General features: G+C 41.5%; 3 protein-coding genes across 10 annotated transcripts in view; 2 read left to right on the top strand and 1 right to left on the bottom strand.

Moving 5' to 3' along the window:
* Positions 1–91: 91 nt before the first annotated feature.
* Positions 92–4,290, bottom strand: LOC117736859. Of its 5 annotated transcripts, none has more exons than XM_034542485.1 (4): positions 4,125–4,290; positions 2,622–2,856; positions 2,240–2,446; positions 92–2,142 (listed from the first exon to the last, which is right to left on the bottom strand). In XM_034542485.1, the coding sequence occupies exons 2-4, from the start codon at positions 2,841–2,843 to the stop codon at positions 1,291–1,293; spliced, it is 1,281 nt and encodes a 426-aa protein (XP_034398376.1). In that variant the 5' UTR covers positions 2,844–2,856; positions 4,125–4,290; the 3' UTR covers positions 92–1,290. The 5 variants fall into 5 exon arrangements, with proteins under 5 accessions (XP_034398376.1, XP_034398377.1, XP_034398378.1 ...); XM_034542486.1 differs by lacking the exon at positions 4,125–4,290 and adding an exon at positions 3,550–3,647 and having other exon boundaries at positions 93–2,142; positions 2,240–2,416; XM_034542487.1 differs by lacking the exon at positions 4,125–4,290 and adding an exon at positions 3,569–3,647 and having other exon boundaries at positions 93–2,142; positions 2,240–2,416.
* wdr54 (WD repeat domain 54) lies at positions 3,613–7,509 on the top strand. 2 transcript variants are annotated; one of them, XM_034542489.1, is made up of 10 exons: positions 3,613–3,885; positions 4,003–4,254; positions 4,573–4,635; positions 4,848–4,914; positions 5,400–5,456; positions 5,542–5,669; positions 5,795–5,895; positions 6,154–6,316; positions 6,533–6,607; positions 6,721–7,509. In XM_034542489.1, the coding sequence occupies exons 2-10, from the start codon at positions 4,030–4,032 to the stop codon at positions 6,850–6,852; spliced, it is 1,011 nt and encodes a 336-aa protein (XP_034398380.1). In that variant the 5' UTR covers positions 3,613–3,885; positions 4,003–4,029; the 3' UTR covers positions 6,853–7,509. The 2 variants fall into 2 exon arrangements, with proteins under 2 accessions (XP_034398380.1, XP_034398379.1); XM_034542488.1 differs by having other exon boundaries at positions 3,619–3,673.
* Positions 7,510–17,961: 10,452 nt separating this feature from the next.
* rhobtb4 (Rho related BTB domain containing 4) overlaps positions 17,962–19,118 on the top strand; it is a 34,417-nt gene continuing 33,260 nt past the window's right edge. For 2 of the 3 annotated variants that reach the window (XM_034540948.1, XM_034540949.1), the window contains exons 1-2: positions 17,962–18,128; positions 18,832–18,962. The gene's annotated coding sequence lies outside the window, so the exon portion shown is untranslated. Of the gene's footprint in view, positions 18,129–18,639; positions 18,762–18,831; positions 18,963–19,118 lie in introns of all 3 variants that reach the window. The other variant, XM_034540950.1, reaches the window with a different exon arrangement.

Raw genomic sequence — 19,118 nt, 5'->3', positions numbered from 1 at the left:
TATTAAATTACTACACATCTTTGGCAAATCTTTGCAGCAGCTGCATATTATTATTATTGTGTGTTAGAAAAAATTCTACTCGACACCAAGTGTAAAATCATTATTCAGGTAATTTATTCTTGCAAGAAGGAGCAGAGTTGAAACCACGCACAAGTCATATTTCCAAGTTGCTGCTCAAAGATCCATCTCTGAGCCTCTGTCATTTATACAGTGTGACAGACAGTAACAGGAGGGGATTTGGCCCGAACCGGCCCAAAGCAGTTTCTTATCTTCTCCATTTTCTTTGGGAAGGGGCTCCAGATACGAGATGAGTTCTCCTCTCTTAGATGTGCCTTATGATCAAATCTCTATCAGTGAAGAATGCTGACCAGTGTTTGGACTCCCTGGTGCCCCCCCTCCCAGCAAGACCTTCAGACCATGACAGTTCAACATCCTGTGATGTGGAAGGTCACAGTCCTGCTGAAATAGTTATTTTTCCAACAGTGTGCATACAGTCGGTTGATACAGCAGCCCTGCAATAAATTGTCCCTTCATGAAGGTTATTTAGTTAAGATTTAGTTATTTGTTATTTATTCTACCCTCATTGATATAAATGGAGTAGACCAAATAATAGGAACACCTCTCATTTAGGCATACCTACAGTAATGAACGGACTACATCTACTATATAATGGCACAGAACATTTATTTGTAAAATCATCCTTATATGAATCACTCACAGTAGAATATGACTGTCATCCTGTTGGTGAAACAGATTATTTGTGGGTCTTGGATCCACAGGGTCTGATGAAGCGTGTCACAGGTATTCGTAGGTAGAGGAGCAGTTTTGATGGTGGTTCTCTCTTTTCTGTGTTGCCTTTTTGCTTCCATGGCACAGTGGAGGTCCTTTTCTTGTTGCGCTGTGCCTTCATACGTCTTCCTTCTCCCAAGGTTCCTGTCACAGGCCATCACTCCCCAGTTATTGAGGTGAAAGAGGCGTTTCCTCAGGTGGGATATGAGATATGTTTGCTATATGTTGTGGGGCGCTTATCTATAGATTTTATTTTGTATATATTTTAATAATTATCTATTGAATTAATATTGAAGGAACAACAACGAATATATTGTTTTCAGTATAATCAGGTACATTTTTGATATGTGCACAGTGTATCTCAAAACATTACTAAATTGCAAATGTAATTTGATTTGTCTTTTTTTTTTTTAAGCCTACAGGGTACACAATGCCTTGTTGTATTAGGAGGATATTTTAATTCTGCTCTAAATACAGCCACAGTCATGCTATCACTACATTTTACTTGGACTGAAACAAAGGGGTTACTTGAGGTGGTGGATCTCTGGTAACCTGATCAACTGAAAACATTGGCACAGCAACATCACTTCGTATCAGCCTCAGCTTGGTAGACTTTGTAGGAGGGTTGCATTTATGAGTGTTAATTTCAACTTCCTGAGAATCCGAGAGAGACACACCCTTGGCCCAAACCATTGTGTCCAGTCTCAGAGACCCAGAGGGCAACATGCTGTCCTTTCTATGTCTAGAGGGGGACACTGTCTTCAGCCAGACATCTGCCTCATTTCTCCTCCGAAATGTTGTTGGCTGATCCTTGGAGCTGGTTAGTTGCTTCAGTGAGGTTACTATGCAATCAGTTTGCTGCTTGTTATGTCTTGGCTCTAGTATGGATAATCCACTTGGTTTCTTGGATTTAGGTTTTGTGTAGTTGTTATCCACAATCTCATACTGAGGAAAGATGGAGTGTCGAGGCAAGCACGAGGGATCAAGCTTTTGTATCGGTTGGACGGTCTTACGATAATACAATGATTCAGTTGTGTGGTTATAAAGAGAATGTATAGAATTGTGTCCCTCTACATCCAGATCCTTTTTCTCTGCTGAACACGATAGGGGCGGGAGTAATTTGCTTGGAACTGGCTTGGGAACTGGTGGTAAATTAACCCACTGCTTTTTCTTTCGATGAATTTTTGGTGGAGGGCGAGGACTAAGCACTTCATAGCACTCGTAACTGACAGGCATACTGGGACTTGTTTCCTTTTCAGATTGCTTTGGAGAGCTTTTTGTTTGGGCCATAATATTACATTGCTGGTTGACTCCTGGCTCTGTTTGTACTTGGACCTGACCATCATTATCCTCCTGTTAGAAACAAATATAGACACATAGATATGGATACAGATAACTTCTCGGTTGAAATCTAAAAAAGAGACTTGCAGAAGAGACACATTCAGAGTACCTGTTGTGAGGGAGGGTGAGGTCGAATGGTAGCATTTACAACAGGCACACATCCTTGAAGCCACGCATCTGAAGTTGCTGGCACAGGCTCCGAGTCTTCTGTTTTAGATACTTCCTTTGGATCTCCCCCTTCATTTGGGCACAGGATTTGACGCTCTAGAATCTGTGTGAGGTAGTTCTTGGCCCAGGATGCGGAGAAAGGTATTATCTTGAGTGAAAAGACAAGTAAAATCATGCATGTTGTACATGTACTATGTGAGGTTGAAATGAATGACAGAAAAGATCAATAATTGTATCGGTCTCTCCATGCGTGTCAATCAGTGATATGATGTTCATGTTGAAGTGAAATAAAAATCAAACTCATCTTGCCTTTTCCGTTTTACCTGTCTCTCAATGTGCACTTTTAAACAACCTTCCGTGACTTTGCTCAAGAGTTCCTCCATGATCACCCCCACTGTCTCATCTGCATCCTCCATCAACATGTCCATCCATTGGGCCTGAGTTAAGCGACCAGGGATAATATCGTCCTGCGTTGGAGGTGGGGTCACTTGAACAGACGACCTATTCCGCTTGTCAGCCTGGGACTTGGCTGCAGAGCGGGACATCTTGGTTCAGAGGCTGGTTTTAAATATAACACATGTTAGGGAAAAAACATGGTGACAAGTTTAAAAAAAACATTTATGTTTATGATGATGAGGACGTTGATATAATAAGTGTGAACAAAATAAGAAACAATTTAACATGGAACAACGTGTGAGTTCCCATCAGTTTGCATGTTGCCGTTAAAATGTCATATGGTGAACATCAGCACCCTCTGGTGGTGGCGATCAAACTTGACCGTTTTCATTTCTCCGTGGGTAATTTGATATAAAAGTATAATGCCCTCAATCATTTCAGGAAATTAATTTACATATGAACGCAATCATCGTGCTAACAGTGATAGCTAGTTTAGACTTTGTGATAGAAAACATCACGCAGTGAAGTCACCGTAGGATAGCTATCACATTGTATCATAACGTTATTAATTTATTTTAATAACGCTAATGAAAACATATTATGTGTTCACCTATGCTAGCCTAAGTTAGCGCTATTTGTGTTAGCTGGGTCTGTTAGCATTAGCTCCCGTAACATGAGATATGTGACCGTTAACGTCAACATTACTGGGTACATGCATCGTTTATATTGAGGTAGCAATATAAACGTTAGGCTAACGTTAATTAAACATGGTTAAAATGGCTACACACAACACCTTGGCTTTAAAAGTTACTTCTAATAAAATAAATCACCACTAAAGTCTGTTTACAACTTTACCAGAAACTCTTCTTCCTACCCCTTTTTTTCCGTGTAGTCTACGGTTGCTCAGCAACCGAGGACGCAAAAGTATGACGTAATAAGTATAAATGGCGTTGTCTCTATGGCTGCAGACGACGCGAAGGTAATCTTGTCACTAACACGAGCTAGAACAGCGCTTTGTCCCCTTTAACTGCAGCTTAATGGTCGATTGTGACAGCGCCGATGGCTACTGGGACAACTGTTATGTAGTCTGAAGCAAGAGTGTGTGAAACTCGTCGCACACAACTAACGGTGTGCTCTGAAACGCTACGTTACTGCAGTTAGCTCGCTGCTAATGCTGCACTTATCGTTACGGTCCGTGGTTTTAATTCGCTACACTGCTAACTAATCTTATTCCACCAGACTTGAGAGTGGCAACCTTTATCATCTTCTCTTAAACCAACACCAGATCTATTACTGCAATTTCAACAGGCCGTGTTGCTAAGAGAAGGTAGCTCGATGTATCACAAAGAGAAGAGCATCCAGATCAAAAACAGCGCCTCGGCGCTGTACAACAACCTGTGCGCGCTGCGCATCGCCCCTCGGCGCCTCACCTACTTCACGGTGGTCCACGCTAACGTGGTCAACATGGTGAGCGCCTCCTGGGACGGCCTCAACTATTCCCACCGCCAGCTGCAGTCCAAGGAGCCCAATGTCGCCACGAGCACGTCTCTCATCATGCAGGTCAGGAAGGGATGCCCCATTTATACATAGTGCCATAAGAAAGTTATTAATATACATTGAGATCAACTTGGAAGTAAGAAAAAGTAAACGCATAGCCACTCTTAATTATAATCTGTATTAATCCGTTTCAATGCTAAAACAAAAGTACCTCGCAAAGAGTTAAGAAAGCTTATAACAATATTTTCCGTCATCTTTAATAGGTTGCTGGCACATATACAATTAATAATTTCAACATTGTGCTGTATTTGTCTTGCTTTGTTCTATATGCATTTCTCTGCATCATAACAATAAAATAAATCCTGTGTTTTCTTGTAACAGGCTGCCTTTTGTTCTCTGCCCTCTCGTGATCTGCTGGTGGTGACCTCTCAGAAAGGCATCCAGGTGAGCTTGTGTCTGTCTGCTCTTCATCGGCACTCTCCACATTTGGAAGAAGCACTGCTACTTCTACAACTTGTATACTATAGTGACAATGGTTGTATCAAGCCTTTCTGTCTGGACTGGGTCATTGAGTGTTTTTAAAATGTGAAAAGATACATACATGTATGTGTTTTTGCAGCCTTTTACTTTCATATTATATAAATCCATTGTTTTAGGTGTATGAATCTGATGGCTCCATCATGGTGTACTGGCATGCCCTCGACATTCCAGAAACACAGACGGGTAAAGTGGCATCGAAACTGGATTTGCTGCAAATGGAGACACTCAAAGATTTCCTGTCTCAATCATTTCCATGAAAACTTTGAAAATATGCAATACATTAAATAATGCAACACAATAACATATGATACAGTGTGATATGATACAATATATTATGACACATGTTTACTCTCTTGTTCCCAGCAATATGTCAGTGTTGTTGATCCATCCTCATAACACAAACATGACTAAAAACATTAGTGGGAGGACCTGATTATTATAAGGAAATAAATAATCCTTGGCATCTACACCTATATAATTATATCTATACACAATCACATAAACACATTTTTGTTCTCAGATTTACGCTGCTGTTTTTTTTTGCCTGCACATTTACACACGTGTTCATATGCATATTTGTGCAATCACGCTTTGTGTGTGAGAGAAAAATATTATTGTGAGTTTCATTATCAAATCTATTGCACTCACAGAAGTTCTTTGTGTCCCAGCTCAAGCCATGTTTGCGCGAGGAATATCGGCAGTGCGTGATAGTTATATATGTGTTGGTAAGTAGTAAGTGGACACATTTACATACAGTATATTCAAAATACAGGGAAAAACTGGACAGTCCATGTCGCTTTCTCTCTCTAGGCATTTCAACTGGTGCAATTCTAGTATTTGATGTTCCCAGTAAAGGCAGTAATATTACCTTGTCAGATGTCCTGGAGGGGCACAAGGAGTCCATCACTGACATGGCCTCAGAATGCTGTGGTGGCGAGGTATGGTGTTTGTGTGCTGGTTCAGTGTGTGCTGCCTGTCTATTTCAACCTTTTATTTATTTATATATATATACATGCACATATCTAATATATAATCCACTCTGTTGCTTTCTCCCTCCCCTCAGGTGTGCATAGCTGATCTGGTCAGTGCAGACGATGGGGGCAACCTTTGTGTGTGGAAGTCTGGGGAGGAATTTAAGTTACTCAACCATATCCCTGGCTTTGAGTAAGAAGTTGTTTGTATTATAGTTGTTATGTACAATGTTAGCCTACTTATACTTACAGAGTGACCTATGTTAAAACTCTGCCATCACCAATCTTAAACTCCTCTTACGTTTCATGCCTTGTTGTCCTTATCTAGTGTTCACCGCGTGATGTTCTACTGTCGTTGTTTTCTTCATCATTTCCCCTCCTAACTCTAATTTAATGTCCATTATCTTTCCCCTTAATTCCCTGATGGCAATCATCCTCCATCTGCTCTCAGTATTAGCTGCTCATCTGTGAAGTTGTGGAAAGGTACAGTGGTGGCCGGTTACGGCACAGGCCAGATCCGTCTCTATGAGGCAGTGACGGGAATCCTGCATGCTGAGGTCAACGCCCACGCTCGCTGGATATACTCACTGGACATTGCTCCCTATTCTGGGCTCGTGAGTTTAAAAGCTTATTTGATTGTCATTCTTTATTTGAAGTGACAAACACAGATAACACGAAGAAGGGATTCATAGATTTTCTAGCTAAAGACAGTCAATAATAATAATAAGGTAAAACATTATTCAGTTTATTTAGCCCGAAAGCATGTTCAAGTGTATCTCAAATACAACTTTGGGCATATGTCACACCATTTGATTTTGCTTTTGATTTAGCTGCTGTCTGCTGCTGAGGACTCTCTGGTCAGGGTGTGGCACCTGACAATGACCCCAGAGAGCCAAAGCGTGGAGGTAACTGGACTTAACAGAATGCAACACTTGTTTTCCTAATAGGTTGAGAATCAAGGCACAATTTATGCCATATTTAAGACCCTGACTGTGTTGTTTTCCTCATTTCCTTTTAGATTGCCCATTTGCACAATGAGTGTGTGACGGACACGCAAATCTGTGGTGCCAAGTTCTGTGACGCAGATGGTTATGCCTTTGCAGTGACAGGCTATGACCTCAGTGAGATTATCCGTTACACACAGTCATAGCACTATGTATATGAATATTAATTCGATGTATTGGAGTGTTTCTGAAAAGACATCATGATCCAGAGTCAAAAGGGCCCATGAAAGGCTCATGTTGAGATTCTGCAAAGAAAGAGGTATTCTTTGGGGAGAAGCATTGTTTCCACAGCTTTTCTTTCTCCGTATCTACAAGGTTTGAAGGAGATGGCATAAACAACATTATTCGAAAGTAAAAAGTATATGAACAAATGTTTATGTGTATGAAAATGCAACTTTAACAAGTTATAAATTATTATATTATTCCTTCTGACATAATTATTGTTACAAGTAGCTGTACTAGTAAAGTTTGTCAACAAAGCAGCTGTGTCTTGGTCGTAAATCTGCACTTCCCAAATGCACCAACAGATGGGGCTATGGGTCAATTATCTTTGAGCAGGGCATTGACAGTATAGTATAGTATAACAGATTTCACTAAATGACAGAGGTGTTGCCTAAAAGGTTAAAGGCTATAGACTGATTATTCGAGAAACTCCACATTTTGGTTGGATACTGTGTGCAGAACACAAGACACAGACCACTCATGTCAAAATCGCAGCGAGAGTTCATAAACATTGTGTTTCTCAGATAAGATACACTTTTAGAGTAAGTAAAAGCAATATATGATAAGAGGTATATCATTAATAACACTGAAATTATAGAATAGATAAATGAAAAAAGAGCAATATATGTACAAGAGCATATAGAGACAAAGAGGGCAAGATAAAGTGACATGGTGTTATATAATAGCAGCAGAGTCAGCAGGATGCCCTCATATGCATCATCTCTCGTTCAGTCATGTCTGCAGTCTATAGCATGTGACAGACTTCAATGGATAATTGCATTTTTATTTTTTATGCATTTGTTGTTTTATTATAACAGTCCAAGATATCTACATCTGACGCAAGAGTGTTTGTTTCCAACTGTGTCTGTGATGTATTCGTTACCCTTACTTTCTGGTTATGCCTTTAGTTTTTAAACTAAATTACTTTTTATTTCTTAGAAAATTGCTTGAAGAAAGGTCTTTATTGAAAAGGTCTTTATTGAAAATAAAAGTCTTTATTGAAAAAGTCTAGAAAGGCCTTTTATTGTAAACAAGTGCAACCGACTCACCACCTTTATCCTTGGTCTTCTTTTTTGTTTTGAGAATTACTGTGCAAAAGCAACATACAATAGATAAATAGTTTTTTTAGGATATGTTGAGACAGGCTGAATATGCCTTCACTGGGAATCAAATCTTGCCAACTCAGTTGTAAAAACTGGTCTTGTTTATCACCGGTCATGTGAGTGTTTTTTATATTCAGGCAACAGATATTGTAATCTGACCCACCTTATCATGACAGGATAAGAAGAAGAAGGGCTAAGCGTGTATTAAAGTTCTAGTCTTTTCTGGTTTGCAGTTAACACTGGTCACATAACATCAACTGACAAGACTGTTTTGAACCCACACACAAGGCAGGTTATGTAATTTCAAGTTGGTAGGTACCTCCTGACAGCCATGTTAATGCCGTTGGCCTAGTCAATTGTCAAGCATAAACATGCACAGACAAAGTCTTCATGAAATCAATAATTTTCAGTATGTCTTATTGTGTCATGCCTCCCAGCTGCCTGGGGGGGATAGTTAACTATGCTGGCTGGAGAGGGTCAGTGGAGGACTAGACTGTCAATATGAGGTCCGAAATGACAGGGACACTGAGATTACATAACTAAATGGAACAGTAATGAAGGAGGAAAAGGTTGGTCAAAAGTGATATATGAAATAAGCAAAGGATTGGAAGAGCAGAGGAAGTACAGAGCAGAGTAAAAGAGGTTGTTAAAGAAAGGGCCGAGAGTAGAGAAAGGGCATACAACATCGCTTTTCATAGAAAAACATGGAGACAAACAACAGCAGTAATTTATACCTTGTTACTACCTAAGTCAATAGTTCTGTGCGACGCTCTAGTCCCGTACACAGCCGCGGGGCCACTCATGCTGTGTACTGCTACAATACTTGTCAATAGTTGGCTCTTAGGTGTTACACACAGCTGAGCACACAAAGTGGGGGAGAACAGACCTCAAAATGAACTCTGTTCAGATATGAATCTATTTGGACTGTGTAATTATGCCTGTGTGTACGTGCTTGTGTGTCTAGTAATAATAGTGGTCGAGCAACATTCATTATCCTATTCCCCCAATGACAATATTTTATTAATGAGAGTGAAATGAGACCTTCAATGAAAAGCCCCCAGTTGTGCCATGTTTCACTTTAATAAAATCCCAGATAAACACACGCTCTCTGAGAAGTCATTATGGCATGATTACGGCACTGGCCTTTTGTTTTCCAGCTATTAGGACATGTTTCGAAGTCTCATATTCTTACTAATTAAAGCGGATTAAGTACGTGGGTTCCGACAAAGCCCAGATCGTCAAACACCATGCCACAATACAGGTTCATCCATCAGGACCAGTTTTGACCATATGTGTTGGTGGGTGTGGCAGGTATCTGTAGGTGAACACCACAACATGAATATCTTTCAGGCTGCTTGTTTGAGTGTTTACTCATTATTCTGGTGGAGGAAGAGCAATTTATCCCATGCCCATCCAGCCATGTGGCAGCTGCCTGGGCCTGTGTTGCTAAGCCGACTGGGATGGAGGCTCACCACGGGGGATGAAGAGCCTAAAGCCCCTCCAGCCTGCTGCCACAGACAGACTAGCTCTCTGACGAGGCAACCAGGAAACCAGCTCCTGTAGACATGCTGTATAAATAGATCTTCCTTTTTAAACACACTGAAATGAGACGGAACCCCTCCTTCCCATGTCAGCCCCAACAGACCTAAAAAACTGTCACTGCTGACTGACAGACGTACAGCTACACGGGTGCTAACAGAACTAGGTCAAATAACATTTGTAACGATCAGCCGTTTTTCTGGCCACCTGGCGAATGTAAGTCCAATTATCATTCTATTTCAGCTATGTTTTTGGTATCTACCAACTCCTGAGGAAAATATCTGTCCCTTTAGCTGCCAAATTATCCACTTCTTCTGTTTTATGAGCAAGAAGCATTGAATGCATTTTTCGAGTTTTTTGCTGAAAACAGCTGCCTGCTGCAGCTGAAAATGATACCAAGAACAGTGAGACTAGCGAATCAAATCCTAAAAGTTGCCAACAGGAAAACAAAAGAAACTTTTAAAAGGGAAGCTTTTAAAAATGTTTAAACCATAGTTTTGTTCATTTAGTTTTGAATTGTGGCCATCTTGTCATATTTGTAGTCGTTAAGGATGGTGACAATCAATTATTGTTTTCATATGTACTTTAATAATTATATGCAAGTGACATAGTCAAATGGTATGCAGTACAATATGTTCCGGTGGAACAGGTTGAAAAGATCAAAGAAAAGGTGTGTACATCTGTGATTATGATAATTGGAATGTGGAGTGACTGAAGTGGCCTAAGAACTTGCACAGCTCATCCGGTCTGCAAACATGCACCGATGACGGAAATTGGTTGATAGCAGTATACTAGTTTAGCTCTGTTTTATTGCTAAATTATAGTTAGGCCATGCCAACCCATCCACCGCCGAAGCCACAGTGCTTCATTGAGCTGTACCATGGAAAACACACACATGTCATGGCAGGACACTCCACCCGTCCTGTTTATGTGGGTTTCTGATTTGTGGGAATATCTTAACACACGGAACCTACTGACTCACATTATTCCAAATCTTCTCTGAAAGAAAGTCGAGGCTCCACTGGTGAAACAAAAAAATCAATTCATTAAAAGATTTGACATTTAACTAATTTTTGATTTGAGGTTTGTAACATGTTTGTGTATGTTTTGATGATCCATATGGAAAGATGTGGGAGCACAACACTGTTGCATTGAATGCCAGAGATGGGAGAAATACATCACTGAGAATCAACATAGAGGACATGGGGCAATCCTTGACTGATTGGTTTATCGATGATGTCATTTAAGTTGTTAAAAAATAGTATATACAGGGTTATGTGTACACTGACCGTTTAAGTGTAGTCCATTTTACAGAAGCGATCAGTTGGTCCATCCTGACAGACACACACATAGACACACACACACACACACTCACACACACACACACACACACACACACACACACACACACACAATCCCGACAATATCCCGTAACGTCATTTATGGCATGGGTAGGCAATGCGACTTAAGTGCATCAGATTAGAGTAAAATAAACATGATCAGACCCTGCCATCTGCACTAGGATGGCATGGTTGCCTAGCACTAGGCACTGTTTGGATTGTCTGACAACGTTGATGTGCTGACGTTGGGAGTGTGTGTTATTGTGTGTATTTATGCCAATGTGTGTATGTGGCCATATGTGCAGATGGCACCATTCAAATGATGATGGATTCATTTTTGAGACAGTCTTCCAAATAAAGTCAGTCTGCTCTCAGATTTGAATCAGTGTGAATGTGAATGATTGCATGTGTACATTTGTGCATGCGTATGTGTTTAGTTAGATATTTACAGTATTGTAATAATACGATGAGTAATAATCACTGTGGGAATGATCTATCATAACTTGTTTTCACACCTTTCTTTCAATAAAGGAGAGTTTCTCACCCAAATAATATATATAATTGTTTGACACAACTAGACTGGAATGCTTTGTGTTGTTTCTTTTCCACTGAGGAACATATAATATAATACAACAGATAATTCACATTGTCAACTTTTAGGTTTGTTTTGCTTTATGAAACTGATCAAAATATGGTTGCTTTTAATTCCCACCCCTCTCTTTACCTCAAGTGTGTGGGTGAGAGTTATTGAGTCTCAAAATAGAGCTGCAGCAATAATAACAGCAATATCCTGGCAACCCATATCCTTGTGCTCTGTCAGTGAGACTGCTAATAGGGTTAATATGAAAGAGATGAATGGGTGTCTTTGGGGCACCACCTGAATTTGAAATACATAAACATCTCCATCAAACATTGGGTTATATGTGTTCTTTGTTTATCTGTATTGGCCCATAGATGTGTGTGTGTGTGTGTGTGTGTGTCAGTAAGAAAAAGTGAGACGGAGCAATGCAGTGAACCAACTTGACATTCACCTCAGTGCGCATACACCATTCTTAATTGGCAGCCGTGGCCGGGCAAACTAACAGAGATTATCATACAGTTATCTGATACCCTCCAAAACCCCAGATATGGAACCAATAGTCCTTTTAAATAATCTCAGTGTCAGATGCACCATGTCCAACAACCAAGAAACAAAAGAGTGCATTTTGCATTTTTACACAATTAATAAATAGGACACTGGTTGAGTTTTAACGTTACCCTCACAGTACCACCACAGAGAGGGACGTTTTATATAGCACCTGCTGTGCTTCAACAGAGGGTCTTCAGTTCAGCTCTGGTGTGCGTGTGCCACATGTGTGTGTGTGTATGTGTGTGCATATGTGTGTTAGTGGTTTGTTTGGAGTTCATTAATCAAAGCAACATTTGTTCTTGCAAATCAAGCAAAACTCAATCAGTCCAAGGCAGAAACAAAAATGTATCTACTTGAAATGCCCCATTGTTTCTTTCGAGACAGTGTAAGGTTTGTCATCATGGTCAGGGGAGCTCTAGTTCAAGTGCACGCTTTTCATTTATTGTTGTTTGGGTAACCTTTTCCATGACAGAGGTACGGGAACTCAGCAGCTCATGTCTGGCAATGCCATACAATCACACCTCTATGCATGATGTTATCTTTTACTGTTGCACTCCGTGTCTATAATCCATAACAGTTCTATAACATATATATTGTTTTAAGGTTCCCTGGCTCGTAACGTGTTCTTTTCCCATAAGTATCTACTTATAGAATAATATTGTTTTGATATTAACAATTTGGAACTGTAAACTGCTTGTATTTCGGATTGTTGTCATTATTATGATTATTATCAACACCTTCTTGGATACAAAGTATTTATTCATCTTGTTATTAGAACTCTATATTTCCTGTTGAATCCAAGAATAAAGAAAGCATATAGGTAAGATGACTACAATGCATTTAGTTCTTGAAGGCTCAGGCAAGTTTTCATATCAGAAAAGATTAATTGTGGTGTCCTACTTACACCCTCTACCCCACACATCCTCCCCCAGCTGCTCTGTCACTCACCATGAGAGCTGGGTACTACCAACACCCTCATACTTACAACCTTATGACACATAGAGGTAGTCAGAGTGGTTTAAACTTGAACTGACTGGCTGTGAGTTAACTATTGCTAGTTAATGTGACAAACGCAGTGACCCACACGCCCTCCCATTAAGGCCAGTTGCTCCCACACCGCATGCCTCCGTGGATGGAAGGAGAGGAAAATAGAGAGAAGTTTGGCTATGAGAGAAGGTCAGAGGAGAAGTGAGACGTGACAGACCTCATGTTCTTGGAAGACCTTAAGAAGCTCTGGCGTTGGCCATTGACACCAGTGAAGAAGACACACACACAAAAACACACTTTACTCAGTATCCAAAGGAGACTGGATGCCCCCAGACCTTGCATAAATACAATATGATCAGTGGGTGTGTTCCTGTAATTTTCATTAGAGCAATGAGAATGACCATGACAAGACAGCTCATGAATATAAAGCCCTCAGGATAGAATCTCGAACCTCCCGTTCCCTGCTGAGCGTCATATGTCACGTAAACAGGAGACAGAAAAGCAAAAACAAAAAAGAGAGAAAGAAACTGGCTGTGAGTTAACTATTGCGAGTTAATGTGTTTTCTTTATTAACTCACTGGACATGAACTCAAGCTTGAAAAGTGTGCATAGCATCATCAGTGCTCTCACATGGTGTATGAGAGAGCAAGGCTGCCTCTGACTCTGCCTGTTATAATGAACGTGTGTGCTTTTGCTTCATCGGCCTATTATAGTTAATAGATGAATATTAACTATTATGATAATTTTGAAAGCATGGTTATGTGTCATACACACTGTCAGGAGAATAAAAACGTCAAAACCAAAATACTGGGACGAGGATTCAGCCGCGGAGTAACTCCTGTCTTTTCGTTTTGTTTCATTAACTTAATAGCCTACCTGCCCCCTCCACCCATCTGGCCTCCCGCCTGCCAGACAAGACACAGTAAGGTAAATGAAGCAGAAGTACAAACACTGCAATCTGCTCACATGTCCTGAGAAAGCTGTCGGATCTGCCTGACAAACGCAGTGACCCACACGCCCTCCCATTAAGGCCAGTTGCTCCCACACCGCATGCCTCCGTGGATGGAAGGAGAGGAAAATAGAGAGAAGTTTGGCTATGAGAGAAGGTCAGAGGAGAAGTGAGACGTGACAGACCTCATGTTCTTGGAAGACCTTAAGAAGCTCTGGCGTTGGCCATTGACACACCAGTGAAGAAGACACACACTCAAAAACACACTTTACTCAGTATCCAAAGGAGACTGGATGCCCCCAGACCTTGCATAAATACAATATGATCAGTGGGTGTGTTCCTGTAATTTTCATTAGAGCAATGAGAACGACCATGACAAGACAGCTCATGAATATAAAGCCCTCAGGATAGAATCTCGAACCTCCCGTTCCCTGCTGAGCGTCATATGTCACGTAAACAGGAGACAGAAAAGCAAAAACAAAAAAGAGAGAAAGAAAGAGATCGAGAGAGAGAAATGAAAGGAAGAAATGAGAAAAGAAGAGGATAAAAAAGGAGCAGGTCAAAGATTGGGAAAGAAAGACAGGTATACATAGGAAGAGAGAGAGAGAGAGAGAAAGAGATCAGAGTTTGTCTGGAAAACACAACCAATGGATGTCAGGGCAGCGGTAGTTGTAATCGTCCTTGTTTCCATGACGACCCGAATGTGCTGTTGGTGCAATGACGCCAGTTGGGAGTATTGCGTTGTGGCCGTGCTGACATGAGCCACACGTGCCAATGCCCAGCTGACAGCACTGAGCATACGCCACTGTCTATTCATAGCATCTAAGTGACACACAGGAGGGACATCAGACAGCCGGCAGTGTGGGCCAAGGAGGCCAGGTGCCCAAAACTGTGTGCGTTCTGGCCAAGGACTGGATGGCACCCCTTGGTGGAGTCGGATGAATGCATGGGTAGATTGAGGGATGAACTCCTGTTTGTGGTTATGTCATCCTTTATCAGATCTCTGTCCACAATTACAAAGTAACATTTGGCCCCTCAGTTAACACAATTAATTACACAAACCCTGCTTTTTTGAGGTCTCTAAACATATGCACACAGTGTGCACAAATGTAATGGGGTCATGACGGGTCAAACAGCACGTGAAAAAACAAACGTAAAATACAGAATCTAGGAGGTTACTAGGGCAGGTAAGGAGGGTATTGTACAGTCTTGGGATAGGATTTTTTTTTTAACTACCAGTCTCTGGCTGATCAGTATTTCAATTATATTCACAACTCTAGTGGGCCACCACTTCCTGGCTCAGTGTCATTACCATTTAATTTGAGTTATATTTCCTGTTATGTTTTGGGACGTGCAATTGAAAAAGATGAACAATCAATTCAGTCTTTTACATCAAATTTTCCTTACATGCACATTTATTATATAGATAAACTCTTATGTATTTTAAAGAAATAAGATAATGAAACAGATAGTTATGTGCTATTTCATTTTATAAATATTATCACCTAAGTAACTAAACCTGAGTTCATACCAATTGTGAAATCTCCAAATCAAGTTGCGCTTCTGAGTATACCTGCTTATGACGCCAATTTACCTTCACACCACACTGCCCCGAATGTGGTACAGTTGGCAAGAGGGCTGGAAACACCAAGTCAGTGCCTCCTTTGTGAGCGATTGTTCAAGCTCAATTGGCACTTCTGCAACACTGCTTTGTCTGTGAGATCAGGCAGAAGAATAGCAGAGGCAAAGAGGCAAAGAGAGGCCCATTGTGGTCAGTCAGCACTCAAAGTTAGATGTCATTGTGGTTTTTCGATGGATGCTGCCAAAGGCCATTGTGTCTCTTAACATGCCACAGTGGCGCTACAGAGTTGCTGAGTGAAATCGATCTGAGCGGGGACAAAGATCCCCCGTTTTGTGTCTGTGTGAGTTTTGTATTGTTTATTTATGTGCTTGAATGTGTATTTGCATGAGTGTGAGTCTGTGTTGAGTGCTGTGTGCTCGGTTTGTTTGTGGAAATTCAGCCAACGCAGGCCTTTCACAACCCTGGGATCAGCGGTTTGCCCCATCAGAAGAGCAACTGAGAGAGGGGTGAACCATGTGGACGCCCCCATTATGCCACTGGCAGTGGAAAAGTGCTGCACAAGACACTTTGAGATAAAGGTTCAGTACACCCGTGTATCGCACACTACACACAGGTCCACGGTACACACGCAGTAGTTTATCCCAAAACAGTATCCATGTCATGGCCACAGCATAATGTTCCACCACCCATCTGTAATGGTGTGTGTGTGTGTGTGTCTCTGTGTGCGTGCCTCTGTGTGTTTGTGTGATGATTTCCATGCCTGCTGGCCACAGCCTGAGGATGGTTGCCTAGGACTTGCATGCCAGCTGAGATTGGAGCAAGCCTGGGCAGGCCGCTTCGTTCCCTTCACAGGACAATGGCTGTTTCAGATGCTGAGCAGGAGTCGTAGAGAATCTGTGAGAGACTAGGGGGCCTCTCACAGATCCAGCTGTCAGTCTGCTTTTGCCAAGTTCCAGAGAAACTTGCATACACAGCTTTTTTAAAATAAAAAATGGATTCAGTCCTCAGTGTCAATAAACAAATTGACACTGAGGACTGAATCCATTTTTTATTTCCCCGTTCATTATGTACATTGCCGTGCTCTCCCTGCTTGTTTCTAATTGAAAATGGAATACTTTGTAATTTGATTATATCTCCATAACTTAGTTCAACCTTGATAACACCAAGAGTCTCTCAGCTTCACACGAGCTGTCTGGCTATTGTCAGTATGTGACAACTGAAGAAGTCCCTCAAACGGCTCTGCTTTACCAGATATATCCTGGGTATCGGTGTCAGAGGAGTTTGGCCACAAAAAATGTTTGATAGCACACACAGGCGGATGTTTGATTAGTGATTAATGGCGTCTATGGTAAAGTTCAGTATCTGTTCTCAACAATGGCTGTAGGCAGCATCCTCCCTGAAGTATTAGTCTTGAACATCCACCCGATGGTTTCAAAAGGAATTGGGTTGGTGAGGATAAAAACAAAGGTGTTGAAATGCTGTTACACAACATTCACAAACTGGCAGGTTTTGCAGGTGGACATAATGAAGTCAGCATTGGGACCGACTAAGCAGGGAGGAGCCGCTTTAAGCTGGAGGCGGTGAGCACCAGCAAGATCACAAATACTTCCTCCAGTTCATGTTCACATTATAATAGCCTATGTTACTATGTGTATGGATATCACAGTATATGAAGTGTCAATTGTGGCTCAACTAACAATTATTTGTGCATAATCTTGAGATTATTTTCTTGATTAACCAATTCATTAATGGTCTTGTTTTCTCCAACCGACAGTCCAAAACTATTTTGTTAACCAACATAATATACTAAAAAAACAAGTAAATATTCATATTTGAGAAAATTATAAACAATGTTTTTTGGGGGGTCATTTTTGCTTTCAAAACATTTGATAAGTGATTATCAAATGGTCCATAACTACTCTACACTAATTTATTGTTTCAGCTTCAATAGTCATCTGTTTCAATAGTCAATCTGTTTCAGCTTCAATTTCATCTGTGAAATGTACACGTTTCCAAATGTAATGCAATTCACTAATTATGTTACATTACATGAATATAGCCTCTTCATAGAATATACTGCACGTAGAGAGTATACCGTGGACAATTACACATCCCGGCACAAATATCAATAATTTAATTTTTGTGGAAAATAACTATTTAATTTCTTAAGATAGTACAAGTCATAAAGTGCACAATATTTACTACATATTTAAAGTACGAGACGCACAAATTCGAGGCATGTTGCCATAGGCATTGCACATGACCCTATATAGTCTATAATGCATCTTTTACCTCACCGTGCGCACAGTCCGGCCTGGAGGCTGGCACGCTCTCATCTTTATGAATGAATGGGCGTGGCACTGGTGACAAGCGACTAGGCTGTCGTCACTGCGCTGACTGGCGCTGCCGTGCTGTAGTGGTGAAGGCTGGTCTCCAGTGAAACATACCCGCTCTGCCGCCGCTAGGAGAGACAACGGGAGAAGGAAAACGGAGGAGAGCAGAGTGAGAGAGACAGAGACAACCGCGTCACCCCACTACCCAGCGAGGGCTCAACTTCTGGCGAGAAATTAGGTGAGATAAGGGTCGAGGAGGAAAAAAAAGATGGGCGCGGCAGAGGAAAGGGCAAACGGACTTTTATTATAAGCATGACATTTGTTTACATGGGAAGTGAACACATTAGATCAGTAGAAAGCATTAGAGACAGTTGCGATGAGGATCAAATGCAGGCGAGCTGTATTACATATTTTTTTTAAATCGTGGATAAATCCCTCGTGATGTAAAGTCAGAGACGGATCATTACTTTAGAAAAAAGACAGACAAAAGAAAGTCAGAAAGGGCTCCCTCCTCCATGTGCTTCCCCCTCTAGGTGTGATAGAAACAACAAAGGGACGCGGAACAAACTCGCATCAGGACCACAGGCGGACACCAGCCCAGACAGACCTCTGAGCACAATAGCGGGGGGGGGGGGGGGGGGGGGGGGGGTGGGGGGGTTGCTGCAAACAAGAGCGTGTCTGCTGCTTTTGCAACATGCAGCAAGTCTTCGTGTAATTACATTCCTTTTGGCGTCTCTCGGCTGCAACAGTCGGGAGTCCTTTTCTTCTGGCAGTTCTGGCAGGTCTTCACCCAACACGAGCGCTTAGAAACGAAGTTGATCATTTGAGGACGTCCGAGTCCAGGCTGAGACTGGAGCAAGTGTTACAACGTGTGAGTTGTGATTGGATGTTTTGTTCCAGAGGAATGCTCTGAAGTGATCGCGTGTGTTTGTGCCTTGCAGTTTAATGGGGAGAGGCAAGAGACCAGCGCTGCCCAGAATTAACTGAAGGGAACCGAGCGGCGCAGTGGTGTGAACTGAAAGTGGACGGCGAGGGGAGAAAGACCTGCAGTGATCCTACAAGTCTTTCAAAGGTAGGAGCCACACAAGGTAGACAGTCACACCGTAGCCTATCTGTGTCTTAACTTGTAAACTATGCTCTCGACTCAAAAGGTCTGCAGCGCAGACCACATGTGGAGGGTTGCATAACGGTTGAGTTAGTTTGGGTGGCTCAGTTTCGCTCTTATGGA

This window comes from Cyclopterus lumpus, chromosome 9 (genome assembly GCF_009769545.1).
Source record: "Cyclopterus lumpus isolate fCycLum1 chromosome 9, fCycLum1.pri, whole genome shotgun sequence".
Lineage (NCBI taxonomy): Eukaryota > Metazoa > Chordata > Actinopteri > Perciformes > Cyclopteridae > Cyclopterus > Cyclopterus lumpus.
This window is presented reverse-complemented; position numbering and strand designations above follow the sequence as displayed.

Coding starts and splice junctions, on each gene's coding strand:
- wdr54 (XM_034542488.1), top strand. CDS start 3,653: ATGGCTGCAGACGACGCGAAG. Junction 3,674..4,002: donor TGGCTGCAGACGACGCGAAG/GTAATCTTGTCA, acceptor CAATTTCAACAG/GCCGTGTTGCTAAGAGAAGG. Junction 4,636..4,847: donor CCTCTCAGAAAGGCATCCAG/GTGAGCTTGTGT, acceptor CCATTGTTTTAG/GTGTATGAATCTGATGGCTC.
- LOC117736859 (XM_034542485.1), bottom strand. CDS start 2,843: ATGTCCCGCTCTGCAGCCAAGTCCCAGGCTGACAAGCGGAATAGGTCG. Junction 2,447..2,621: donor AAGTGCACATTGAGAGACAG/GTAAAACGGAAA, acceptor TTTTCACTCAAG/ATAATACCTTTCTCCGCATC. Junction 2,143..2,239: donor CTCACCCTCCCTCACAACAG/GTACTCTGAATG, acceptor TGTTTCTAACAG/GAGGATAATGATGGTCAGGT.